The sequence below is a fragment of the Elephantulus edwardii genome, unplaced genomic scaffold, assembly GCF_000299155.1.
Source record: "Elephantulus edwardii isolate Elephantulus edwardi_28Jun2011 unplaced genomic scaffold, EleEdw1.0 scaffold00002, whole genome shotgun sequence".
Lineage (NCBI taxonomy): Eukaryota > Metazoa > Chordata > Mammalia > Macroscelidea > Macroscelididae > Elephantulus > Elephantulus edwardii.
In genome coordinates, this window is record NW_006399752.1 from 27,898,171 (window position 1) to 27,926,124 (window position 27,954).

The 27,954-nt window shown below is 48.6% G+C and overlaps 1 protein-coding gene across 1 annotated transcript in view; it reads right to left on the reverse strand.

The window, feature by feature from the left end:
- KLC1 (kinesin light chain 1) overlaps window positions 1-27,954 on the reverse strand; it is a 125,166-nt gene that overhangs the window by 87,393 nt on the left and 9,819 nt on the right. The window contains exons 2-4 of the mRNA XM_006879049.1: window positions 16,613-16,810; window positions 14,521-14,584; window positions 6,920-7,004 (exon numbers count right to left, since the gene is read on the reverse strand). Coding sequence (XP_006879111.1) covers window positions 6,920-7,004; window positions 14,521-14,530 — 95 coding nt within the window. The 5' untranslated portion in view covers window positions 14,531-14,584; window positions 16,613-16,810. The remainder of the gene's footprint in view (window positions 1-6,919; window positions 7,005-14,520; window positions 14,585-16,612; window positions 16,811-27,954) is intronic.

Genomic DNA, 27,954 nt, shown 5'->3' on the forward strand with positions numbered 1-27,954 from the left:
TGGGGAGGCCTGAGACCTGGCCCCTGATGGCATCAAGGTCCCAGCCTGTCTGGCTGTAAGGTCTCGGCCCCTGCAGCCCACCCACACCCAGCCCTGACAGGGCCAGTGTTGTTTCTGCCCTTAAACGATCCCTGAGGGTCTCAAGGAGGATGCTACAGCGGTGAGCAAAGTCACATCTGTCAAGGTTACTGAGACACAACACCTGTTCAGGTCCAGCCCCTGCTGAGCGCAGAGTCCAAGCACCTGCCGGACAGGCAGGCAGCTCAGTGGGGCAGCGGGACAGGCGACAGTCACCGAGCATGGTGGAGAACTCAGTGGCAAGTGAGGACAACAGCTTCTGGACCAAGACAATGTCAGTAGCTGAGGGGCTGGGCGGTCCTTCAGGAAGTCCATCAGTGAAGAGCATCATCCCTGTGCCCTCAGGATGGACGGACCCTCCTCGTCCTCTCATCTGCAGCCGTGCAGGGAGCACTTGCACGCGGATGCACACACGCTCACACTCTCCCGCTTGCTGATGCCAGCACGCACCCACTGCCTCCCAGGCCCGGTGAAGCAGAGACCTTCAGAGTGATGTGCAAAGGCAATCAGAAACGCGACCTCAGGACACTGCCGCACGCTTCATTCCTGAGGGACCCTCGAGTGACTTCACATCAGCCAGTCAGTGTTCGGGGACGATCGAAAGGGTGAAGAGCCCAAGCACGGCCACAGTTCTGCACCTACCCAGACCCAACCATGTACCTTACCCAACACTAACCCTGCACTGTACTCTGAACAACTCTACCCTGATCCTGGGCATACAGCCCTGTCCTGCAAGCCGGGAGCCTATGCTCTAACGCAGTCTTTCACCGGCACCCTAACCAGGACCCGAACACACACATGGCCTTGGCAACCTTCCTCAGTCACGGCCCTGCACCCACGGCCTCACCCATATTCTACCACACTCCCCCTCGGCTCTTGCTTTCTGTTCTCCCTCCTGTGTCCACAGACCCAACAGCTTCACAAGTGCAAACAGCAGCCCTGGGAAGGATGGACTTTCTTGCTTCCGGAACTGCTCCTCGGAGACCATGGCCGGGACCAGCATTTTAGAGCCACGCTAGAAACAAGCAGCCTTACCAGCCTAGTATCACTCCTCATCTCGCTATCAACAATTACCCAGCTGCTTCCAGCTAATTCTAAGTATCTAATGACGGACCCTGGTCCTGCAGGCCACGTGGCTGGTATGTCCACACACAGGCCACATGGCTGCCCACCATTCCAGAGGAGAGCCCTTCTCCAATGAGTGCTGCTTCAGAGGGACATGACCCAGCCACCAGCTGCCCAGTGGACCTGGGAACCAGGGCTCTACCTCATGGAGGACCGAGAAGACAGGGCTGTGACTGTCCGTGCCGCCGGGCTGTCCACGTGAAGAGAACCCTGCACTGACCACCCAGGAGAGGGCGAGTATCTGGGACCAGCCCCATGGTCTCGGTGCGGACACTGTGCTGCCCACAGCTCTGCCTGAAGCCCACTATGAAATCCCCTCACTGGCCAGGGGTTCTCAAGTGAAGCTTTATTACAATTTCATTTCATTCAGTTTCAAACTGGAATCAACACAGAGCCAGGCAAACGCTCCGCTTTCCCCAAAGTCCCAAGGAGCTGCCCAGACACCTGTCAGGGGTCGCATGGCCACGGTGTCAGAACATGTCCTCTGGCCACACCGGATGGACTGTGGACACTGCACATCCACGACAAGCGATGGCACGTGACTCTCAGGGATCTCAGGCACCAGCTCCTCAGGTCCCTTGCCAGATTGCCAGCCATCCTCCTGGGCATGTGCACACGGGCCCCAGGCAGCTAGCTGCGGGCTCTCTTCGGCTTCAGGAGTCGAACCCTTTTCCAAATCCTCTCCAGGGCCACTTTCCCCATGAAGAAGGTGATGGCAAAGTTGCGTCTGTACCAGTCTCTGCATTGAGTTTCAGAAAGAGAAGAGAAAAGTGCATGTAAGCTTGACACCCAGGGCTGATGACAGACACCGGTAGACACCCATGCCGGTGAGTGACACCCAGTGTGGATGACTGACATCAAGTACTGACAGCTGACACCCAGTGATGACTAACAACCCAGGACTAATGGCCTGGTGAATACAGACACCCAAGACTGAGGGCTTACACTCAGTGATGTCAGAGAACTGACACTCAAGTGATGTCAGAGGCTGACAGTGATGTCAGGGGGCCGACACTCGGTGATGTCAGGGAGCCGACCCCCATTGATGTCAGAGGGCTGACAGTGATGTCAGGGAGCCGACACTCGGTGATGTCAGAGGGCTGACAGTGATGTCAGGGTGATGTGATGTCAGAGGGCTGACACTCGGTGATGTCAGAGGGCTGACACTCGGTGATGTCAGAGGATCGACACCCAGTGATACTACTTCCTCCTGCCGACTCTCGCCCACCGTCTTCACTGCCAGGACTCTCTGCAGTTCTGCCAGGTTTCCATGAAGACTTGAAAGGATGCCAAGAAGGCTGGGCCCTGCATCGAGTAACGTCCGTTCTGGGTCCACGAGGGTGAGTGGTGTCCTGAGCAGACAGGGACCCAGGCTCTTTGTCGGCACCTCATTTGCATCAGAAGTGTCAAAAGCACTCCACAGAGAGGCTAATGCACCCTGACGCCAAAGCCCAAAGCCCCCACTCCTTTCCCTGGACCTCCTGGCCTTCCGGTGACTTCCACTCCAGAGCCTCTCACACCATGCAGTGGAGTTCACACGGTCTTACTGCCTGTGATGGGTCCTGGGGAAACGCCAGTGGTGTGAAGGGCCTAGTGTTCAAAACGGCTTCCTAGCCACTGACGGTGTGAAAGGGTGAGAATATGCTGTGTGTTAGCCTGTCCACAGGGGAGTGGCTAGTCTCACCACTGAAATGAGTGGATCCAACAGCGGAGTGGAGAACCTGACCACCAGCAAAGAAAAAGCAAGAGACTGCAACGTGTGCTTCAGGACAGAGGTTCATGACCAGCCAGGCCAGGGCCTCCAGGAGCTGCAGCAGCTGGAGCAGCCGCAGTGGGGAAACGCAGAGCTGACGTGAGCCGAGGTGGACCTCGGGACTCCCGCTCCAGGGACCCAGAACTAGGAACCTTTGAAGAAGATTGATGGACAACTAGGGTGGAGGTGAGGGGGGAAGAGCCACACTGGCAGTAGTCCTTTAACTTTGTTAACATTGGCCCAAAGCCGTGAGCTCAAGGCTGAGGCGCCTGGGAGCACAGTTTAGAAGCTGCCCTGACTCTATAGCTGTAATCTGCTACTAACCTGAATAAGCCTTTTGACTTCCCGGACATAAAACTCAACATCAAGAAAACAAAGATTTTCACCATGGGCTGATTGGCTGCATCAAAATTGATGATAAAGAGATTGAGATAGTTCTCAGTTTCAGTTTGCTTGGCTTCACAATCAACACTCTTGGTACTAGCAGGCAGGAAAGCAAAAGACAAATTACACTGGGAAAGTCTGCTGTCAGGGACCTCTCCAGAGTACTGAAGAGCAACGATGTCAGTCTAGAGACTAAGGTGTGCCAGATCCAGGCCATGGTTTTCCCAATCACTTGCTATGCATCAGAGAGATGGACAATGACTAGGAATGACAGAAGGAGAACTGATGCCTTTGAGCTGTGGTGTTGAATAAGAGTGTTGACTACACCATGGACTGCTAAGAGAGCAAACAGGTTCGTCCTGATGAGGGTGAAACCAGGCTGCTCCTTGGAGGCAAAATTCTGAAGCTTCGTCTGACAGACTTTGGACATGTTACAAGGAAGGATAAGTCCTTGGAGAGGGACGTCATGCTTGGGAGAGTGGAGGGACAGTGCTAGAGAGGAAGACCCTGGATGAGATAGACTGAAGTGTGTCACAGACAACGAGGCTGGCTCAGGATAGAGCAGGGTTCAGGGTCACTATGAGTCACAGGGACTCAAGGGCACTTAACAACAACGTGGTTCTATGTGGTGTATGAGTTAACGCAATGGATCCTGGATCCAGTTAAGCAGTAAGGTTAGTGTTGTGGTGAATAGAAAGAGGTGTGGGTGCGTGGGGACATTTCTGACCTCGGGAGAACTGGTTTTGTGTTGCTGATGTTATTGATAAGGACAGTTCCCCTTTGTGGAGTTGGTGAAGGTCAGACAGGAAGTCCCCATGTGGCCTTTGTTCTTTCTACAATGCCCAAGCTCTCAAACCCATCCCACTGCCTCAGCTTTTGAATGAGTAGGGAGAACTGGGAGATGGCCAAAGCCGAGCGTTCACATTCCAGACTGGACAGGGAGCAAGTCCCCGGGCTTCTCAGCCCTGTGAGCTCACAACCAGATGTGGGGTGTCCACTCTGGTGGACTTGGGATGGATGAAGGGCACAAACAAGAAGTCAAACGTGTGTGTTCTGCAGCCTTGGTATGCTGGAGAGGTCCATCCATTCATGGGATGCTGAAGGAGAAGTGGTGCCCTGTTCCCTACAGGATGCATGTTGCTAGGTCCTGATGGAAAAGTCGGATGGATGCCCCTTCTCCAGACAGCTCGGCTCCAGCGGAGAACGTCTCTGTTCAACACGCCAAGGCTTCAAAGAGGTGGAAGGGGCTCACTGGAGGAGCTCAGAACCCCATCACCTTCCACCCCAGGTGAGAGTGCCCCTCCTCATCCCAAATGCAGCACAAACCAAGTTCAAACCAAGCGAGTTAAAGCCTGCGCAGAAATCCAAAGCCAAGAGACACTGAAGCAGAACCTGACTGACTGAACAGCCCAGCTCACGCAGAGCAATCGGGAATGGTGCTGCGGACAGAATCCAGAAGCTTCACGATGAGTCTCTACAGCAGGCACGCACAACTTTCACGGCTTTGTTCTGGAAAAGTCTTGTACACACACAGTGTCACAACAGATTCTGACAACCTTCCACAATGACGTGCTCATTAGGGCCCCACACCAGCCTCAGCCAGCTTGGCTCTTCTGTTCTCATAAACAAACAGCACAATTTTGACCATTCAGCACTTCAGGTGGACGGTACAGGGATGTCAACTATGCTCATCACGATGTTGGCCATCACAATCGCTGCTGTTAAGGTTTAAATCAAGTCCCAGCCTCACATGGTCTCACCCACCAGCACACACATCAGCAGGTCACAGCAGGGGAAGAAAGAACAAGATCGTTACTGCATCTGCTAAAATGAACAACTGAGTAATGGGACCTCATACAGCCGTGTTTAATTTCTGACCACGGGGGTCATTTCCCACACAGGTATGTGCATCACCTGGGCCTCAGGAGGCCTGATGGGATTAACACTCAGCTCCTCCTGGCAGGGACTGTCCCTAGGTGGTGCTGTGCACTCCTGAGTGGCCATGCACAGGGACAGTGTGCATCACCAGCTCCCACTGGCTTTTCTGTGGCCCGGAAGCCTGGGCGTCTGCCTGGATCACTGTTTCCTCCGAAGCTGGTCCTAACAGCAGCCTCTTCCTGAACTTGCTCCCTCATTTGGGGACCTGAAGACCTGTTGACACTGGAAAGGCGGAAGGAGCCCATTCTTCCACGCTTCTCTTTGGTTTGTCAACTTTCAAAAGCAAAAGACTAATGTCCTAGCAGTGAAGTCCCTGGGGTGCAAACAGCACTATGCAGCTGCTAAACAAAAGGTGGTGGTTGTTATGTGCCATCGAGTAGCTTGCAACTCACAGCGACCCTCTGTACAACAACCTTAACCCGGCTCTATCCTGTGCCAATCGCACCGTCTCCAGCACACTTATTCCCATCACCCCAGTCCATCTCAAGGGTCTTCCTCTCCTGCACTGTCCCTCCACCCTCCCAAGCATGACATCCCTCTCCAAGGACTGGTCCCTCCTTACATGTCCAAAGTATGTGAGACGAAGCTTCAGAATCTTTGCCTCCAAGAAGCAGCCTGTCTCACCCTCTCTAGGACAAACCTGTTTGTTCTCCTAGCTAACCATGGTATATTCAACACTCTTCTCCAGCACCACAGCTCAAAGGCATCAATTATCCTTCTATCATCCCTAGTCATTGTCCATCTCTCTGCTGCACAGCAAGTAACTGCAAAGACCATGGTCTGAATCAAGTGCAACTCGGTCTCCAAACTAACATCGTTGCTCTTCAGTACTTTGGGGAGGCCTCTGACAGCAGACTTTACCAATGCAATACGTCTTTTAATTTCCCGGCTGCTGGTACCAAGAGTGTTGACTGTGGAGCCAAGCAAACTGAAGCTGTGAACAATCTCAATCTCCTCACCATCTATCATGATGCTGCCAATCAGCCCAGTGGTGAGAATATTTGTTTTCTTGATATTGGGCTTCAATCCATTCTGAAGGCTGCAGTCCTTGACCTTCTGCAACAACCAAAAGGTGGAGGTGGAAAAGAGGCCTTAAAAGCTACTTCTGAAAGACCAGCCATTGGACACTATGGAGCTGTCTCCTCTGACCCCAGGGCCACACAGCGGTAACTGGCTTCGACTGGTTTACCGTTGTAATCTCCAGGAGGCCTGTGAGTGCTGTCTGCTGGCATCATTACGACCTCAAGGACGCTAGTATCCTCAGCCACTTCCATCCATGGTAACCGCAGGACTACCTGAGGCTCCAGGTGTTCCAGCGACGGCCTGTGACAGCCTATGTGAGGCCATGGTGTTTCCCACACATTGTCTGACATGACCCCACCTGCCCCATGCCTTCAGGCCAGAGATGCTGCGCACAGGCTTGGGCTCTGAATCGGCCACTCCACGAGGAGCCATGGATCAGTTTGATGGGGTGATGCTTACAGACCACTGTCCAGGCACAGGGGCTGCTAACTGGCCCTAGTGACCATCCAAAAGAAGTGGAACCTGTACCTGTGCGGATGGAGTCAGAGCATGTCCGCCTCTGACACAGAATGAATGCTGTTTACCCCATCTGGATGTGAAGGTTTGGTTTTTACCTACCTGTTGTAATACATGTGCTTCTGGAAATTCTTACTTAAAAATTCCTTGTAGAAGTCTGCCATTTCCTCTGCATGCAGCGTTTGACCTGAAAGGCAATTTCAGGGGGAAAATTGAGATCTGAGGGGAAGGAGTTCATGGGAAACCAACAGAGCTACTGAAGGAGTTGTGTGGGCAACACGGACGGGATCTACAGGAAATCAACTGCATTTCTGTATCCCTGCAATGTACAACCCAAAAAGGGAATGAAGAACACAATTCCACTTCCAAAGCATCAAAAGGAACAAAAGTCTTGGGAACAAACTTAGAGTAGGAAGTCTCAGACCTGCACCTGAAGCTCAGTGAAGCAAGCCAGTAACAGAAGGACAAATAATGTGTAAGTCCACGAGCCTGACACAGAAGAACTGGATGGTGTCTGGTGACCACTACAGACTCTGAAACAGCAGATCCCAGTAGAAGGTCCTAGACAGAGTGGCGAAAAACATGGGCCACAATGAAAAACCCAAGAATGGCCAGGCTTCCTGATCTATAGACATGAGTGGGAATCCAGAGACGGAAGCTCTGAGGAAACTTTCAAACTCAAATCAAAACCCATCCCCATGGCCCAGCCTGCAGCCAAGCAACAGACACCAGGGAACACGACAGCCCCTAGAGCAGCCAAGGACCCGCAACTAAAAGGCAGCATGTGCCAGGGGTAAGCTCAGAAGACAAGAAGGGTGAGGAGAGGAAGAGGATGAGAAACAAGAGCCCCAGGTGGGAGTGGGAAGACGGATCCCAGGCTGGGTACTCTAACTGTCCTAAAACAAAACATGTGTGAATGCTGAATGGAAAAGCCACCTCCTTAGTAAACTTCCACTCCAATTCCTCATGCGCATGCCGTGCAACAGGACTGACTGAAGAGGGAAGAGAAAGACCTCAGCAGACAGAAAGGCTCCAAGCACTTGGCCCCCACGAACGTAACAGTGGTAATACAGAACACCAAGTCGGCTTGCACATACAGCACACTCAGTACCAAAATCTCAGCTGGATTTCTTTGCACAAGTTAACAACTGATTGTAACAGTCACACAGAAATGCAAGGGACTCCAAATAACTAAAACTATCTTGAAAAAGAGCAAGGTTGAAGGAACCATATTTTGCTATTTTAAAACTTACTACAAAGCAACAATGATTAAGAGTGTGTGGTACTGGCACACAGACAGATATAAAGGTCAGTGGATTAGAACCGAGCCCAGGATCTCCCAGGACATGCATGATGGGCACGGGGCCTGACAATGCCGTGGGGAAAGGGTGTGAACAGCAAATGGTGTGAGTAACTGGACCCACCAGTTTCCTGCCTCAAACCATTCACAAATCGACTTCATACTGCTGGAGGACCTAAACGACACAACTACCAGAGAAACACAGGTGCCCATCTTCACGACCTCGGCTTCCTAGCAATGCTCAGACAAGGAACTAAAGCACAAGCAAACAAAGGAAAAGTAGAAAAAGTGAACTTCATCAAAAAGAGAAGCATCTGTGCTGCATCATCAAAGCCCACAAAACGGGAGAAACACTTGCCAAGCACATAACCAAGGAAGGCCTCCACAGTACGCACTTCTTATAGTGGTGAAAAATGGGAAAGGGATCTGAATATAGACCTTTCTCCAAAGAAGATCTACAAATGGTCAAGTCGTTGTTGTTGTTGTTAGGTTTTATCAAGTCGCGTACGACAATTACAGCTTGCTCAGCTCCACAATCACACCCTTAACACCAGTAGTCAGAAAGTCAAAAGACTAATTGCATTGGGAAGATCTGCTGTCAGGGAGCTCTCCAGAGTGCTGAAAAGCAACAGCATCAGTCTAGAGACTAAGCTGCACTTAATCCAGGCCACGGCCTTTGCAATTACTTGCGGTGCATCAGAGAGCTGGACAATGACTAAGGAGGACAGGAGATTGATGCCTTCAAGTTGTGATGCTGGAGAAAAGTCCTGAACATACCATGGACCACCAAGAAAGCAAATCAGTCTGTCTTTGAGAGGGTGAAACCTAGCTTCTCCTTGGAGGCTAGGATTTTAAAGCTCTGTCTCACATGCTTTGGGCACATGGCCAGGAGAGGCCAGTTTTTGGAGAAGGACATCATGCTCAGAAGGGTGGAGGGACAGGGCAGGAGAGGAAGACCCAAGATGAGATGGACTGAGACAGTGACTTGGGCAATTGATACAGTGACTTGATATTTCAGAATTAGGGAAACTGGCTCAGGACTGGTCACTATGGGTCACAGGTGACTCGAGAGCACATAACAGCAACAACAACATAGTGATCCTAAGAACAACAGATCTGAATGAAGCCTGTCCCATTTTCACATTTTCTGACCCACTGTGGCAGTCACTATGTCAATAAACCTGGTCAAGAGTCTTCCTCTCCTTCATCAACCCTCTGCCTTTCCAAGCATCATGCCCCTCTCCAAGGAATAGACCCTCCTAGCAACATGCCTTAAGTATGTCAGGCAGGCACATCATCTTTGCCTCCAAAGGACATTCTGGTTTACTTTCTCCAAGACATATTTGTTTGTTCTTCTGGTAGTCTGTGGATGTACAGTGCTCTTCCCAACACCACAGATGAAAGGAAACAGTTTTTATGTCATCATTCATTATCCAGTTCAGATGCATAGCAAGTGATCGGAGGACCATGGCCTGAATCAGACACACCTTAGTCCTCAAATTGATATCATTATTCCTCAATAATTTGGGCAGGTCCCTGACTGCAGACTTTCCCAGTGCAATACATCTCCTGATTTCCTGACTGCTGGTACCGAGAGTGTTGACTGTGAATCCAAGTAAGATGAAGTTGACAGTTTCAATCTTTTCCCCACCTACTATGATGTTGCCTATCAGTTTGGTGGTAAGAATTTTTGTTTTCTTTCTGTAGAGATGCAATCCATATTAAAGGCTGTATACTTTGATCTTCTGCAACAAGTGCTTCAAGACCTCCTCACTTTCAGTAAGAAAGGTTGTGTCATCTGCATAACACAGGTTACTGATGAGTATTCCTCCGATCTTGACGCCACATTCTTTTTTATATAGTCCAGCTTTTTGAATAACTTGCTCAGCATACAGATTGAATAGGCATGGAGAAAGAACACCACTTTGACACACTCTGGCACATAATAACAACAACAGTATTCCCTTGCTCTGCTTGCACAACAGCCTCACTGTCTAGGTATAGGTTTTGCATAAGCACAATTAAATGCTCTGGGATTCCCTTTCTTCTCAATGTTTGGAGGCTCATGTGTGAAGCAGCTGGATTCTGGAGGTAGGTTCCCTTGTTTTAGTTGAGAGTCAGGTGTAAACTGTTTGGGCTTAATTTTTTTTATTTTGTTCACAATCAGGTGTGAGCTGATTGGATTTACTGGATTTAGCTAACAACGAGCTGTGGGCGGGAGGCCTCTTGTTTAAGTCAATCAGGACCTAGTGGGCAGGCCTTTGTATTTAAAAGTCGGTTGGGCCAAAGGGCCGCTGTTGATTTTGTTTGGGAATAACATTCTTCTAAGTGGTACAGCACTGGTCTGTCAGTTTGCTGTACTATAGTAACTTGGGATTGCTGTGATGCTGAATGTTCTGGTGTATCAAATGTCATAATGGTTACCCATGGTGGGCAGTGTTTGGTGGAGGTCCAAGATTAAGACAGACTTGGAAGCAGGATTGGCATCCACCTCCTAAACAACATGTCTTTGGAAACTCTATCAACATTAGAGAAACAATGATAGTTATAAAATAGGGTTCCGATCTTTTGTTCATAGGGTTGCTATGAGTCATACTCGGCTCAACAGGACTTAACAACTCAATATTAGTCATAACTTGTTATGATCCACACAGCCAAAAATGCCTCTGCACAGTCAATAAAGCATAAGCAGACATTCTTTGGGTATTCTTCACTTTGTCAGGATCCATGTGACGTCAGTAATGATAATCCGCCTGCCACAGCCTCTTCGAGATCCTGACTGAACTTCTGACCATTCCCTTTCTATGTACTGTTCTAGCCACTTTCTAATGACCTGTAGTATTTTCCTTCCATGCGATATTAATGATATTGTTTGATAGTTTCCACATTCTGTTGGATCACCTTTCTTAGAAATGGGAACAAATATGGACCTCTTCCAATCCGTTGCTCAGACAGCTGTTCTCCCAATTTCCTGGCATAGACTGGTGAGAGCATCTAGGGCTGCATGTGTTAAACAATTCAACTGCTATCCCATTGATTCCTGGAACCTTATTTTTTTGCCAATGTTTTCAGTTCGGCTTCAACTTCCTCCTTTATTAGTATTGGCTCCTGCTTACATTCCTGAAATTTTTCAGTGTCAGTCGGTTCTTTTTGGTGTAACAATTCTGTGTATTCTCTCCATCTTCTCTTGATGCTTCCTGGGTCATTTAATATGCTGCCAACAGCAACTTTCAATTCTGCAAGTTGAGTCTTCCCTTTCTTTTCTGCAATTCCAGCTCTCTGTACATTCCACTGTAATACTTGGCTTTATCTTCTTGAGCTGCCCTTTGAAATCTTCTGTTCACCTCTTTTACCAAATGCTGCAGTCTGAAATTGACCAAACATGCAATTAAGATGTGTTAATGATAACTGGTGGCTGTAATGCAAAAGTTGGAAACAGTGAAGAAGGAATAGTAGTTGGAAAATAGAGGCTTGCAATAATAGCAGTAAAACTGAAAATAGGATGATAAAATTTTGTATTTTCAATGATTTATTTACTGCTAATACCTTTCTTAAAAGACACAAATGGCGACTTTACACATGGACCTCACTTGATGGGCTGCATAGGAATCAGACTGACTACATCTGTGGAAGGAACATCGAAGAAGTTCAATATTAGCAGTTTAACCCAGGCCAGGGGTGGACTATGGGTCAGATCATAAATTACTCATGTGCAAGTTCTAATTGAGGGCAGAAGAAAAGTTAAACAAGTCCATGACAACTAAAATATGATCTTGAATCTACTCCATCTGAATTTCAAGATCATCTTTGGAATAAGTTTGAGGCATTGAACACGCAAGATCAAAGACCGATGAGTTGATATCATCTATGAGGAAATCAAGAGGTCATTACAAAGGCAGGAGAAAGAAAAAACCAGAACAGATGTCAGAAAAGACTGAAAATTGCACTAGAGCACCGAGAAGCTAAACAACTGGAAAACCTGCCGAATGGTCAAGAAGCACAGGAAAAGACACCAGTGTGGAAATGGAAACCAAAACAAGGAGAGCCCACTTCCCACCCACGAGCTGGCTGGAATGAGATGGACCAGGGCAAGGGGGGAGTGGGCATGGGGGCAGAGGCGCGCCCTGGACAACAGGGTCAAGCTCAGGCACCTGGCCGACAGCGAGGCAGTCCTCAGGAAGCCGGACACTTACCCAGACCCCGAGCCATGAATCCAAGAAAATGGAAAACACGTCAACAGAATCTGTACACAACCGCTCACACCAGCTTTATTTATACAGTCAAGCAGAAACAACTCCAATGTTCGCCCACAATGAACAATAACACAACGCGGTCCCCCAAATGGCAGCTGCCGTTCATCCACGGCCAAATGGGACAGCTTGCTGACAGCCACAACAATGCGCAGAACCTCGAAAACCGTTAAGTGGGCAAGCCTGGTCACAGCATGAATAAGTTTGAGGCATTGGACACCAAAGATCAAAGACCGGATGAGTTGATATCATCTATGAGGAAATCAAAAGTCATTACAAAGGCAGGAGAAAGAAAAAAACAGAGCAGATGTCAGAAAAGACTGAAAATTGTACTAGAGCACCAAGAAGCTAAACAAATGGAAAACCTGCCGAATGGTCAGGAAGCACAGGAAAAGACACCAGTGTGGGCTGCTGGTAGAGGAGGGGGATGGACAACAGTTGCTAATCAACCAGGTTTCCCTTTGAGAGGACAAGAGTGTTCTGGAATCAGGTTGAGTTGGTGGTGCACAACTTTGTGAACATACTAAAAAATCCCACTAAGCTAACAGCACACTTTTATTTATTTTTTTTTTATTGTATTATTTTTTATGTGTACCGTCAAATCAGACCTGACTGGTATGGGAGGAGACTGTCCTTCCTTCCACAGCAGAGCACCTGGTGGATTTGAACTGCGTACCTCTCGGATTACAGTGTAACATCTTGCCACTAGACCACCAGAGCTCCCTTACACTATTTTGTTGTTATAATCCTTCTTTAGGGTGGGGTGTGTGTGTGTGTGATTTGAAGGAAAGTTTACAAAACAGATTGATTTTTTCAATCAGAGCATTTGTTATGTAACATTAATTGCAACATCCAGAGTGTAATTGTTCATTTCTCACTTCTTCCCCATTTTGTTGTTGTTAGGTGTCATCAAGTCCAGTATGAGAGATCTGAATCTCTAGGGAACTCTGGTGGCCTAGTAGCAAGAAGCTGCACTGCAATCCCAGAGGTGCATGGTTCAAGTCCACCAGATGCTCTGCTGGACAAGGGACAATCTTTTCCTGTACCAACCAGATCTGATTTGATGGTACACACACAAAAAAAATTTAAAAAAAAAAAAAAGAGCGATCTGAATCTCCTCCTGTCCTGCACCATCCTCACACTTCCTGACATACTAGAGCCCATCGGGGCAGTCACTGTGTCAGTTCACCTGGTTGAAGGTCTTCCTTTACTATCCCCCCCACCTTTCCAAACATGACGGTCTTCTCCAAGGAATAATCTGATATCCATTAATCATTAATCCTTATATCCTTTAAAAGGGTGAACTTCGTGGCATGTGACTTCCACCTCAATTTACCACAGACTTCTCAGGAAGAGTGCCACCTCGGTTCTCAGACCCGCTTCCTCACAGATGACATCATGGGGACACGTCCGTAAACATGCATGTGTATGATGGGGACACTCTGGAGTTTCCAGAACAGTCTAAGGCAGAAACCAGGAAACCTGTGTGCAAGAAGGAACGTGCCAAGCCTCGTAACCTGAAAACGTCTGCCCTCTCTGCACCGCTGGGCTTGTCACGTCTGTGCCGAGACCACAAACAGCCTGGTGAGCACACGGCAGGTGCAAGTGGCGACCAAGGGCCTGGCCAGTGCTCACGTCTGCAGGGCACACAGCCTGTGATGGCCTCCTAAGCTCCATAATGCTCAAAAGAGCTGGAGGCCACACCTGGGGCCTAGTGGGGACTCTGACCAAGGCTACAGGCATAGGGCACAGCCTGGCACTGCAGGGCACTCAGTGCCTGGCACAGAGTGCTCACTTGTCACCACTGTTGCCAAGCCCACAGGGAACAGGTGGTGGTGACAGATGCAGCCACATGGCCCTCAAGGGGTATGGGGACCAGGACAGGCCACCCCAGCTGCAGGTGTATCTTGCCCAGATGCTGCCGTGCTCAGCACAGTGGACAGCCACAGAGGCCTCTGGAATGCCCACGCTCCACAGCAGTCAGCCTGCAGCCACGCAGGTCACGCCATTTGCATCCCCTGCCAGGAGGTGTCAACAGAAGGTCACCTGAGCACATCCTGAGTGACCTGCTCCAGGGGAGCCTGCATCTGTCCCTAACGTTCTCCGTCCTGCTGCTGCCCACACAGAATGTCAGCAAGAGCACCAGGACTAACCTGCTTCCATCCTTGGTCCCAGGCCTTTAGCCTTCAGTCTCGAGCGGATAAATTCTTCCTTTTCCTGTAAGAAGAGGACGGACGTCACTCCTGTTCTGTTTTCCTTTCGCTAAGTCTGGACCTGGATTCCCGAGAAAGTCCTTTTCTAACCATAAGAACGTGGTCAAAGGTCTCAGGCTTAAAACAGGCCGGGAAGGCAAGGGGCTCCATACACAGTGGAGGCATGGTTCCCGTGAAAACCCGCAGGACCCCCACCCCACCCCAACGGCTGAACACGAAAGGTTCATGGGGCTGCCTTCTGGCTGGAACACACTCTGTCCCAAATGGTTGACCGGAGTTGACAAAGACGCAGCTAAGGAATCTGAATTCTCAGGAAGAAAAGCACATCCCTCAAGCCCCATTTTTCATCTCCATAAACCCATGTGTACACACACATGAAACCAGGTGTACAGACAACGGCGTGGTCCTGCCACTTGAGAACTATCTCACTGGACTCCTTCAGAGTCTCTGGATGTGTAACTGTACAACCACCACACCTCACACAACCCAGGAAGGCCAGACTGTCCGAGAGAAAACACAAGTGAACGAAACAGAGCTCTGGCGGGAAGGAGCTAAGCTGCCCAGGCACATGGTTCAAATCCACTAGCTGCTCTCGTGCACTTTCCTGCTTCAGAAAACCCCCTGGAGGGTCAGCTAGGAGTCAGTTCCGACTCCATGGCACACAACAAGATGAGAGACGGAAAAGGAACGGGCACCTGGTCAATGTGCAATCTCCCAAGTCCCAGAAAACAAGGCCACCCTGGAGAGCTTCAACTCCACCGGCTTCAATGTGCAGATGGGCTGTATTATTTATTTTGTTTTATTCTTTTTTGTGTGTATGTACCATCAAATCAGACCTGACTGGTACAGGAGGAGACTGTCCCTCCTTCGGCAGAGCATCTGGTGGATTCGAACCGGACTGTAGTGCAGCTTCTTGCCACTAGACCAGCAGAGATCACCTGTGCAGATGGGTTGTGACACCTCAGTCTTTCTCGGTGTCTTTCTCTCTCTCCCCACATACACACTGATAACCTAGCACCCCCAAGTGGTCAGTTACAGTAATTCACATGTGACCGGCTGTGGATTGTGACTCACAGCAAGACAGACCTTGAAGGCAAGTTCTCCCTCTGGGTTCATCTGTACAGAATTCCTCATACTTCTCTGACGGATGGCAGGCTGTCTGAGAGGCTCGAACCTCTGACTCTGTGATCAGCAGCCTAGCGCTTAACCACTGAACCACTAGGACTCTTTATTTTGTAAGAATTTTTAATTGTGATTTTAACGGAAGTTTACAGAAAAGTTGATTTTCATTCATTCATTGTTGCACATTCCCCCTTCTTCCTTCCCCAGTTTCCCTTTCTTTAAAAAAAAAATATATTCAAATTGCATTGGGAAAATCTGCTGTCAGAGACCTCTCCAGAGTACTGAAGAACAACAATGTCAGTCAAGAGATTAAGGTGTGCTTGATCCAGGCCATGGTCTTTGCAATTACGTTCTATCAGTAAGCTGGGCAATGACTAGGGTTGAGAGAAGGAGAACTGATGACTTTGGGCTGTGGTGCTGGAGAAGAATATTGAATACATTGTGGACTGTTAAGAGAATAAACAGATTCATCCTTGAGAGGGTGAAACCAGGCTGCTCTTGGAGGCAAAGATTCTGAGGCTCTGCCTGACATACTCTGGGCATGTTTCAAGGAGATACCAGTTCTTAGAGAGGGACATTAATGCTTTAAAGGGTGAAGGGACAGAGCAGTAGGGGAAGACCCTTGATGAGATGGATTGATTCAGTGACTGGGGTAAACTGGGGGGTATGTGTATTGGAGACGGTGAGGTTGGCTCAGGACAGAACAGTGTTCAGAGCTGTTTTAGGGTCGCTGGGCGTCACTGGCAACTTGAAGGCCCGTAACAACAAACAACATTCATTCACTGTTCATTCATTCATGCAATTACCTCCACCCCGCTTCCTTCCCTCTCCTCACCTTCCCCCTTCTTTCTCCTTCCCCCACCCCCATTCTTCTTTCTCTGTACTGCTGCCATACTCTTTTTAACTGTACCTTTCTAAAAGTCAAATTCTGGTCTGCCCAGAACTTTTGATTCCATTCTTGTGTTTCGAGTCTTAGCTCTCGCAGCTGTTGTTCCAGGGCTGATTCATCTTCAGGGCCGTAAAACTGAATAGGCCGCAGATTTGAGTACTTATCTGGGGGTCCTATCCAATCATGACGAGATGTCCTCGGTGGGCAGAACCTTGAGACCTTCAACAAACACGCAGGGTTAGCATAGCACCTGGGAGATTGGCCAGTGTTCTAAACCAGCAGCCCGGCCCTCAGCAACCCCCTTGTTACTTCCTCTTTTCAGACGAGATGCCTGGACAATGTCTTGGGATAAATATTAACATTATACCATGCATTTCCAACAGTCAGTGCTAAAACAAGCTGATACCTTACCAACCCCACAAAACAAACCAAATACAGCTCAACTCATCCCTCACACCACGAGAGGCAGATGGGAAAACTGGCTGCAAACTGCATAATGTCGAGAGGAAGACAGAGGAGAAAACCCTCTGCAACCTTAGATCAAAGCCTCCAGAGGTACCAAAGGCGAGGCACACAAAACAGAGAGTAAACCAGACGTCACCGAAGTTAACGATTTCTGCTGTCATAAAGACAGGGTTAAGGCAACCAAAGAGACACAGAGGTGAACATACATAAACACACTGAGCACGGCTAGGAAAAGGCCCACGCAAACCATGGAGAAATCCAATTTCAGATCTTTTAGAAAGGCTCAAACTTAAAAAAAAAAAAAATTTAAAGGAAGTTTACAGAGACTTAGGGTTTCCAGTCATTCATTGTTGTACTTTTCTGCCTGCCCACCCCCTTCCCCCCCAAATTCACTCTTCTCTTTGAAAAGTAAAAGAAAAACTCTTTCATTGTTATGCAATCCCTCCCCCCAAGTCGACTCCACTGTGCAGCCTTCACTCTGAACTCCTGTCATGACAGTAATACCCAATCACATATCCCTTGTAAACAGTTCTCTCCCTCATCTACTTCAATGCAGTATCATCATTCCTCCCCTCCTTCCCTCAACCCTGATGTCAGTCCCATTTCACAACAGTGGCCCTAGCATCCACCGTGCTGGGTACAGGCTGACCGAAGGAGCCACGTCCTCAGGCTACGTGCCAGATGTGTCTATTAAAGGACATTCTAGAGGAGACAAAATACAGCAGGAGAGGAAAGCCAGAAGTCCGCTTAGAAGCAAGGTCAGCAGGAGTGGACTCGCTCACTTGGGCATGCCATCGAGGGCCATCACTACAAGTGGGCATCGTGCTTGATAAAGCAGCGGGTCAGAGGACACCAGGTAGCCCTGGGTGGGACGGGGAACACACAGCCGTGACAAAGGACTCCAACGATGAACAATTATGAACTGGGAAGAATTCTGTCCTGTTTCGCCGGAGCCAGTGTCCGTGTTCCCAACTGGGATCTGACTTTTGTTCAAGTCCCTGGACTCAACCCTGGACAATGAAGCTGAAAAGCCACGTATGGGTGGGGAAAGGAACAGGCCTCTGCAGACAGCCTGGAAAGGCAGTTTGCGCACGTTCAGCCTCAGGGTGGTCTTCCCTAGCCAACCAGCACAAGGCAAAAGAGCTTGGTGTCACGGAAGGAGAAAATAATGCAAACTAGACACAGGCAAATATTACATCCCGATAGCATGTCCAACAGATAGTCAGAAGACATGCAAATAACCTCAAGGCCAGAATGCAGAAAAAGAGCAGGTGTGGGTTTTGAGTATCCACCACCTTTGTCTCTGATGTCATTTCATTTTAACCATATAATGTGGCTTTTAATAATGCTTGTCTTAAGCCGCAACAGCATTCCAGTGAAGAGATCCAAGCAGGGGCCAGCGATGCCCACGGGAGGTGTCCAGTTCACCTTCCTGTGTGGCAGGCAGGCCCTGCCCAGGTGATGTCCTGCTGAGCCTTCTGACGCACTCCTCCAGGGCTGAGACCCCATCCCAGTCTGGGGTTGTCTGTCTAAGATTCGTTCTGGTGACACCCACTTGTCGGGGCATTTTACCTTCGCTCCACTAGGAGACACCAAGGCCAGTGTGGCATGGCTGACCCAGAAGACTCTTCCAGCCACCGCTTCCCCATCATCTGCTAAAGCCTGCAGTGCAGCCCAGACACACTCACACCCTGGCCGGCGATAGAACCACTGCCTGCCAGGTAGAGGGGCTGCAGGTTTAGACCACAGTCCGGCCCAGGGCATCAGACCGCTGCCACCGCTGCCCTCCAGTGCCAGGAGGACCAGTATCACAGGGACCAGATAAGGATGGCCACTATCACCACTTCTATTCAACATTGTATTGGAAGTACATGCTAGGGTAATACAAGAGAAGGAAATAAAAGGCACCATATTGGCAAAGAGATGGTTAAACTATTGCTATATGCAGATGATATGATTAGTGTACACAGAAAACCCAAGGACTCAACAAAAAAACTGTCAGAGCTGGGAGACCAATTTAATAGAGTAGCATGATAGAAGATCAATATCCAAAAATCAGCAGGATTCTTCCACAGTAACAAAGAGAACTCAGAGAAGGGAACCAAGGAAGCCATTTACAATAGCCAACCACAACTGAGATACTCGGGAGTGAACCTAACCAGAGACACAAAAGCTCTGTACAAAGAAAACTACAGAACATTTCCATGAGATAAAATAAAAGACTTAAATGGAAAAATTTGCACTGTTCAAGGATGTTATTGTTGTTATGTCTCATTGAATCACCTGTGACTTACAACGACCCTAAACCCCGGTCTATCCTGTGACAATCTCACTGCCTCCAAAACACCTATCCCAATTACCCCAGACACTGAATCAATCCACCTCATCAGAGGTCTTCCTCTCCTGCGCTGTCCCTCCACCCTCCCATGACGTTCCTCTCCAAGGACTGGTCTCTCCTTGCAACATGTCCAAAGTATGTCAGACGAAGCTTCAGAATCCTTGACTCCAAGGAGGAACCTAGTTTAACTCTCTCCAGGATGAACATATTTATTCTCTTAGCAGTCCATGGTATATTCAATACTCTTCTCCAACACCACAGCTCAAAGACATTAATTCTCCTTCTATCATCCTTAGTCATTGTCCAGCTCTCTGATGCATAGCAAGTGATTGCAAAGACCATGGCCTGGATCAGGCGCTCCTTAGTCTCCAGACTGACACCATTGCTCTTCAGTACCTTGGAGAGGTCTCTGACAGCAGACTTTCCCATGGCAATATGTCTTTTAATTTCCTGGCTGCTGGTCCAAGAGTGTTGATTGTGAAGCCAAGCAAACTAAAGGTGTGAACAATCTTAGTCTCTTCACCATCTACAGGAAGACTCAATATTGTGAAAATGATAATCCTACCAAAACCAACATACATGTTCAACGCAATCCCAATACAGATACCAAATTCATGTTGCAAGGAGATTGAAAGGGGAAACTGTCAATTTATTTGTAAAGGAAAGAGACCCCAAATAAGCAAAGCAGGTATGAAAAACAAAAATAAAGTGGGAGGCATAGTACTCTTTGACCTCAAAACCTACTACACAGGGGTAGTAACCAAAACAGCATGGTATTGGCACAATGAAATGCATAAAGACCAGTGCAAGAGAACTGAAAACCTAGAAATGGACCCAGCGATCTGGGGTCAACTGATATTCAACAAGGAAATAAAACCTATCAAATGGAGAAATGGAAACTTCTTCAACAAATGGTGCTGGCAAAACTGGACTGCTGCCTGCAGAAAGCTGAAACAGGATTCACATTCACACTATACACAAAAATCAATTCAAGCTGGATCAGAGACCTGGGAATAAAGCCCAAAACCATAGAGTTCATCAGAGAAAACCTGGGATCGAGCCTAGACAGCCTAGTTAGTCTACAGTACAAAGAGCTTACCAAATACAGCCAGAAATGTACAATCTGGAGAGGATAGAACTGACAAATGGGGCCTTCTAAAGATTAAACTTGTGTGCATCAAAAACTTTTTCAACAGAGTGAAAAGAAAACCTGTCGACTGGGGAAAAAATATTTGGCAATATCATTTCAAACAAGGTCTCATATCAAAAGTTTACAGAATCCTACAGGGCCTCCAAAAGAAAAAGATAACACAATTACAAAATGTGGAGGGGGGGGACATGGAAAGACTTTTCACAAAGGAAGATAGTCAGATGGTCAACAGACACATGAAGAAATGCTGCAGATCACTGCAATAGAGAAACCATCTCACACCACTGGAGTGGCAAAGTGCAGCAGGGGATCAAGTAATAAATGTTGGAGAGGATGTGGAAAGATAGGAATTCTTACACGTTTTTGGTGGGATTGTAAAATGGTACAACCACTCTGGAAGGCAGTTTGGCATATCCTCAAAAAGCTGACCATATGACCGAGCTATTCCACTGCTTGGAATATACCCCAAGAAAATGAGAACTGAGGCACAGAGACTTGTACACCAATGGTCACAGCAGCGTTATTCACCATCACAAGAACATGGGAATAGTCCAAATGTCCAACCACAGTTGAATGGATTGATAAATTACAATTCGATGCAGCACACAGGAGCAATGATTTTGTAAATCACTACCTAAGCTGGGAGGGTCTGGAGAGCACTAGGCTAAGTGAACTCAGTTCCTTAAGGACAAATACTGTATAAAACCATTGCTGTAGAACATGTATGAGGATCCAAGGGGGGGCGGGAGGGAGCAGAGGGGTAATCATAGGGTCACACAATTTGATGGGTGGAAGGAGGGGTGGGTAAAGGAAATGGGAAAGATCTGGTGTGAAAAACAATGAATACAAACTTTGTGAGTAAACTAGTATAAAATAAAAATTTTATTTTAAAAAAGAAAGGAATTGAACTCTGAGGCCTTTATCATGGTAGTCAATTAATCTATCATCACTGTACTGCCCAGGTTTTAAAAGCGCTCTAAAATAATTTTTTTAAAGCCCTCTAAAAGCCCCCTGGTTCTCTGCCAATATCTGACTTGTCCCCACATGACTGGTGTCCATGTTTGGGATATCGTCACCAGCTGGAGAAGGTTCACAGAGTGAAGGGGCACCTGCAGTTGATGACCAAGCAAGATGATGACCAAGGCTGGCCTGGGCGTCCTCTGCAGGGACCTGGTCCACACACAGTGGACAACAGGGCCGCTCCAGCAGTAACTGTGCTGAAGAGGCCGAGGGCCTCTCCTGCGGTCACTCCGTGCAGTGACCCTGCGCCGATGGAGTGGCTTCCCAGCCCTCGCCAGCTCCGAGCCCTCCTCAACTTGCAGGATAAGTCCCTCACTCAGCTAGAAACAACCGTGTATTTATTCACCAAGGAACTGCTACTGGGGGAGAAGCGCTGAGAGGTCTGGACAGGGACAGTCCTTCGTGAAGGACTGAAGAAGCCCCTTGCAGAATTCACATAGGGCTGGTCTCTAACGGCGTAGGGAGAGCATTAAGTACACACCGGCAGGTCAGCAGCGTGCCGGTGAGTCTGTGAGAGGGCCCACTGGGGAGAGCTGGGGGGTAGGGGCTCCTGGGGACCATGCACATGCTGTACTCGGTCTCTGTCGCCAGGGCCCTCAAAGGCCAGATGCAACCTGACAGCTTGTTGAAGCAGCCACCAGTCTTCACACTCCAGACTTCCCTCCTCAATGATGGCCTGTCCCTCCCAGGGTCCTGTCCTGGTCTACATCATCTCTGCTCCACCAGCCTCTCCCGCCCAGCTTTTTACGCTGGTGCCGAGATCCGTGGCCTGCTGAGAAGTGTGGAACAAGCAAAGCTCCCTCTCAACAGGGACAGCGGCTGAGGAAGGTGGGTCCAGCCTTCCAGACACCTGCAAGGGCAGCAGAACGCTCCACAGTCCCGGGCCCCCAGTCCAGCCTTAGGGTGTCACCTAATTCAAAGATGGCAGCCATCAGGCCATCTGCTAATCAATTCTATCCTAAAGGCCTTCAAAGAGGCCCTGATGGCAAAGAGGAGAGCTCGGCCATGAGCCCCAAAGTTGGGTTCCGACCCACCATGCCAAAGGGACAAAGTCAAGGAAATCCACGGAGCAAAGTATTACACCGTGACATACAAGGAGCTGGAGCTAGAAAACCAAAAGGGAAGACACGCTCAGCATTTCTCAAGCTCAAAGAACTGAAGGACACGCGCAAGTGTCAAGCTGCAAGGCTGACGGATGCTGTGGGGAAATTGTGAATACAGGAGGCCTCAAAAGTAGGTGGAAGGAACAGTCACTGTACCAAAGAGAACCAATTGATCCAGAAGCATTTCAGGAAGCAGCGTACAGTGAAGAGCCAAGGACAAGGGAGCAAGAAGTTCAGCTGCACTGAAGCCACTGGCTAAAACAAGACCCTAAGGACCAAGGGAGCACTAACTGAAGGGTTCTGACAGACACATGCAGCCCTGCGTGTGCTCACAAGGTTGTGTCCAAAATCTCGAGATCCGTATCTGTTCCCACTCAAAAAACAAGTCAACAGTGTGTGAAAATTACCTAATAACACAAGTAATACCTTGCCGAAGATTATTAAAGACCACCTAAAACAGTGCACTGAAGGGAGCTCTGGTGGTCTAGTGGCAAGAAGCTGCACTGCAATTCCAGAGCTATGTGTTTCGAATCCACCAGATGCTCTGCTGGAGAAGGAGGGACAATCTCCTCCTGTACCAGTTAGATCTGATTGACGGTACACACACAAAAAATAATAAAATTAAAAAACAAAAAAACAACAGCGCATTGACGGGAAGTGCTAGAAATTCAAGATGAATTTCAAAGAGGCCATGGCACGAGGGGCATCACCACCGATGTCAGAGGGTCTTATCTGGAAGCAGAGAATACTCTGAAGATACTCATGTTTTGGTTTCTTTTTCTTTGATATTGGTTTCCGAGGAGACTGCTCCTTTCTCTCTGCTGGAGTTGCTGGTGGATTTGAACCAGCGACGTGTGACCTTTGGAGCTGCAATGAAGCTGTCTAATGAGTTCCCTCACTACATCTGTGCCGTCATGTGCTGCTGAGTCGCCTGCAGCTCACAGCAATCAACAGCTCGGAACCCTGCCGGACCCTGAGCCAGTCTCCCTGTCTCTGACACACTTCCCCACTGCCCCAGTCACTGCGTCGATCCATCTCATTCAGGGTCCTCCTTTCTTGCACTGTCCCTCCACCCTTCCAAGCACGAGGCTCTTCTCCAAGGCCTGGTCCCTCCTATCCACTTGCTCAAAAAATATGAGATGGAGCTTCAAAATCTTTGCCTCCAAGGAGCAACCTGGTTTCACTTTCTCCAGGATAGACCTGTTTCTTCTCCTGGCAGTCCACGGCATGTTCAATGCTCTTCTCTGGCACCACAACTGAAAAGGAATCAACTCTTCTGTCACCCTTATTCATTGTTCAGCTCTCCGATGCACAGCAAGTAGTTGCCAAAACCATGACTAGATCAGCTGCACCTTAGTCTGTAGAGGGACATCTTTGCTCTTCAGCTCTCTAGTGAGGTCCCTGAGAGCAGAATTGACTAATCCACATTAGCTATTAGAGAGATGCAAATCAAAACAACAATAACAAAGTACAACAGGAGCAAACAGCAGATGCTGATGAGGGGGTGGAAAGATGGAACTCTGCTGGCTGAAATGCAAACTGTACATGCTTTCCCGAGAAAGCTGAATCCAGAAATGCCCTTTGGTCAGCAATCCCACCTGTAGCTATGTGTCTAGGAAATCAGAGCTCCCACCAGGTCTACGCACAGCCCTGTTCACGCACCATTGTTTATCATAACAGCAAACAGCAGGGCAAGACCCGAGTGACCGTCAACAAATGAATAAAAACAAAAAACCCTACAAATTAACAAAGCCGCGGAATATTGTTCCTGTCATGTGCCATCAAGTTGGAACTGACCCACAGCTGACCCTCTAGCAGGCTTTCCAAGGCTGTAAATCGCATGGGGGAAAACTACTCTTCCCAAGGAGCAGTGGGTGGATTTGAACCAAAAGTTTTGGAATTTCAGCACACCTTCTCACCACTAGCCCTCCAGAGTTCCCAATGCAGTGTCCTTGTTATGTGCCATCAAGGTGCCTGCAACTCATAGCGACCCTGTGTACAACAGTCCTAAACCCTGCTCTATCCTGTGCCAACCTTGTTGTCTCTGACACACCTACCCCCCATTACCCCAGTCACTGAATCAATCCATGTCATCCAGGGTCTTCCTCTCCTGCACTGTCCCTCCACCCTTCCCAGCATGATGTCCCTCCCCAAGGACTGGTCCCTCCTTGCTTCAGAATCCTTAACTCCAAGAAGCAGCCTGGTCTCACTCCCTCTAGGATGAACCTGTTTGCTCTCCTAGCCAAGCATGGTATAGTCTATATGCTTCTCCAGCACCAATTCTCTATCCTCCTAGTCACTGTGGTCAGCTAGGCACAGGGCAGGCTGGACAGCAGTGAGTGCTCCCTCATCACATGAAGAGACTCAGCAGTGAGAAGTCCCCCAGTGTCAACGAGGCATGAAGGGTGGTGAGACAGAAGAGCACGACAGCTGCATGCAGCGGAGAGAACAGGATTCCACTGTGGGCATAAATCCATGTCGACACCAAATGTGGTGGTCACGGTGCTGGACCGAGTGTGACACACAGTGACCCTGCCCCGGCATCCTTAACAGCCCTGTGTGGATCCACGTCGTTGAGGCTCTTCCTTCACTGACCCTTTCTTTCCGAGAAGCAGCCTCTCCTAACAGCGGGCCCGGAGTGCGTCAGACGCGCTTCACCGTCCTGGCCTCTAAGCAGCACCCTGGCTGTGCTTTGTCCTCTGACTGTCCAGGGAACGCTCAGTCCTCTTCTCCAGCACCCCAGGGCCAGGGCGTCAACTCTAACTGTCATCCTTAGTCAACCCTTATCCTGGCATCCTTCTTCAGGCCCAAATGTGTAGAAACGGTTGAGGGAAAAATTAATTAGCTTTCTAACTTGTCACTGGTGACAACAAAGAAATAGAAATAAGCAAAAATATAAATGTCTAGTGTTTGCCATAGGCAATTAGCCCAATTTTTTTTTATTGAGTATAAAGTTTTCTTTTTTAAAATGTACAGTTGGTTGGACCTGTTTATGCGTCTTCTCCAGCAGCTGGGGCGTCTCCACCTTTGGTGTTTCTGGTGGAAATCACTTGAGCTCTGTGTTTTGAAACCAGCTTGATAAGTCCTTTATTTAACAGCTCCTGAAGGGCTGCCCTGGCCAGGGAGCCCCGAATCTTCAGTCTCTCAGAGACAACAGCTGGGGTTATAAGCTTATAGTGGGGAACTTCTTTACAAAGTTTGTCATATGTGGCTTTGTCAAACAAGACCAGGTTATTGAGCTTGTCCCGAACTTTGCCTTTGGACCACTTCTTGTTCTTGGCCTTGCCCCCAGATGTGTTCACTGGGTCTTTGTCCTTGGCCGACTTTTGGCGTCTTTCTTCTTCTTGTCGTCCCTGGGCGGCATCGCAAAGCTCGGAGAGGAGCTACCACAAGTGCAGCCTTGTTAAGCTGCTGGATAGCCCAAAAGCTTTTTAAATAAGAACTTGATCCAGATTAGGCTTTAAAATGTGGTAACTCATAAATAAACTAGTATAATTTAAAAAAAAAGGGAAAAAACATGGTGACTCAGACAGTGTCCTCAGTGCACATGCCTCCACGTTAACCCCGAACCCTGCTTTGGCATTTGAAGACCACCCTTCTTCGTGAAAAGGAGGCCAGTGGTTCTAGTGTCCATCTGCAGATCTCAGCTCTCCCAGAGTGGGGCCATCTGACCACCAGCTCACAACAACCAGCCATGAGCTGACAGTGTTCTCACCACCTGGAGCCAGGCAGGTGAACGAGGCTGTGGTTGTCGTGGGTGCCCGAGCTGATACCACGTGAGAAGGGAAAGCCACCCCCCAAGTTCCCTAGGCCCTGTTGTCAGAGTGGCCGACCCCCTGCTTGGTGGATTCCAACCAGCTGGCTGATGTACCACTGGGGTCCTTGACATCCTAAAACTCACAGCAGCAAAGGCAAACTGGCAAGCGTCTGCAACTGATCCAGAAACACAGAGAACCATGGTAAGCATGGGTGTCTGTGATAAACCTTCGAATTAACAATAGAAAAAGAACAAGAGCAAGGCAGAGGAGGGCTGGGGTTAAGATTTAAATGGATGGTAAACTGCTGAGAGCCAAGCTTGCCAGAAGCCGAGTAAGTGGAAATTAAACGAGGAAACTGCAGTGTCTGCTGTCCAAGGGGCTGAAGAAGGACTGAGGTGAAGTCACCCTTGTACTGCAGGGGCGTGCTCCTCCGGCTCCTGCAGGAGTGGACTGCGCCTCCTTTTCAGATTAAAAGGCGCCCTGGTGGTACAGCACTTAAGTATTTGGCCACAGAAGGCTGAGGGCTCAAACCGAACAGCTGCTGCAGGAGAAACACGTGCCGTCTGCTTCTGGGAAGACAGCACTGGAAAGCCCTTGGGGCCACCCGACTCCATCTCACAGTAGTGCTGTGCGCTGAAATCGAATCCACAGCAACGGGATTTACCCCTGCATGTAATCAGATCTATGTAAAACTCAAAACAGCCATTCTCTTCAGGACAGAAATCTATCTCACAGAGAATCAAAAGCACAGTGTGCAAAACCGAACAACAAAGAACCCTGGGACGGCTTCAGCAGCACATGTAATAAAACAGATTGTGATGGCCCTGGACAGGGTGACACACAAGCTCAGGAAGCATTCCATCTTTTATGACTGGAAATGAGAGTCACTGTAAGGAAGTGGGAGGAGTGCAGTTACAATGAGGGTATTGTAATCAATCTTAAAGAACAAAATGTGTATGAATAATTGAGTTAAAAAAATTAATTTGCTTTGTAAACTTTCACTAAGTCACAATAAAAAAAATAAAACAAACTCTATGCTGAGTATTTGTATTTTTGTTCAAAACTACTAGGAAATTCTTTTTATTCAACTATCTTGCACTTTTAAGAGAGTTCTGGTGGATTCCAGTGGTAAGTGGTTGTACTACCAACCCAGAGGCAAGCGGTTCTAATCCACCAGCTGGTCCGTGAGAGAAGGGCAGGCTTCTCCTCCTGTGTAATTTACTGCCTCTGAAAACCCACCACCCAGATATAGGTGACTTCCTACTCAACAGTGCACAAGATGCCTAGGGTATCCAATGTTACCTAGGCCACCTTCTGCCGCCCTCCCCCCCAGTAAGCAACACCCTCAAAGCCCTTCTATTTGTAACTCACAAGTTTGTTCTCTCTAGGTTTGCTCCCTTTCCTATAGGTAACCTTAACTCTGAGTTTTACTCCAGAATTGACCCTGAACCCAGTGACAAAAAGGAAATACAACTGACAGCTAAGGAAGCAAAGGAGGATGGAGCCTCTGGGTTCAACCAGCCATCCCC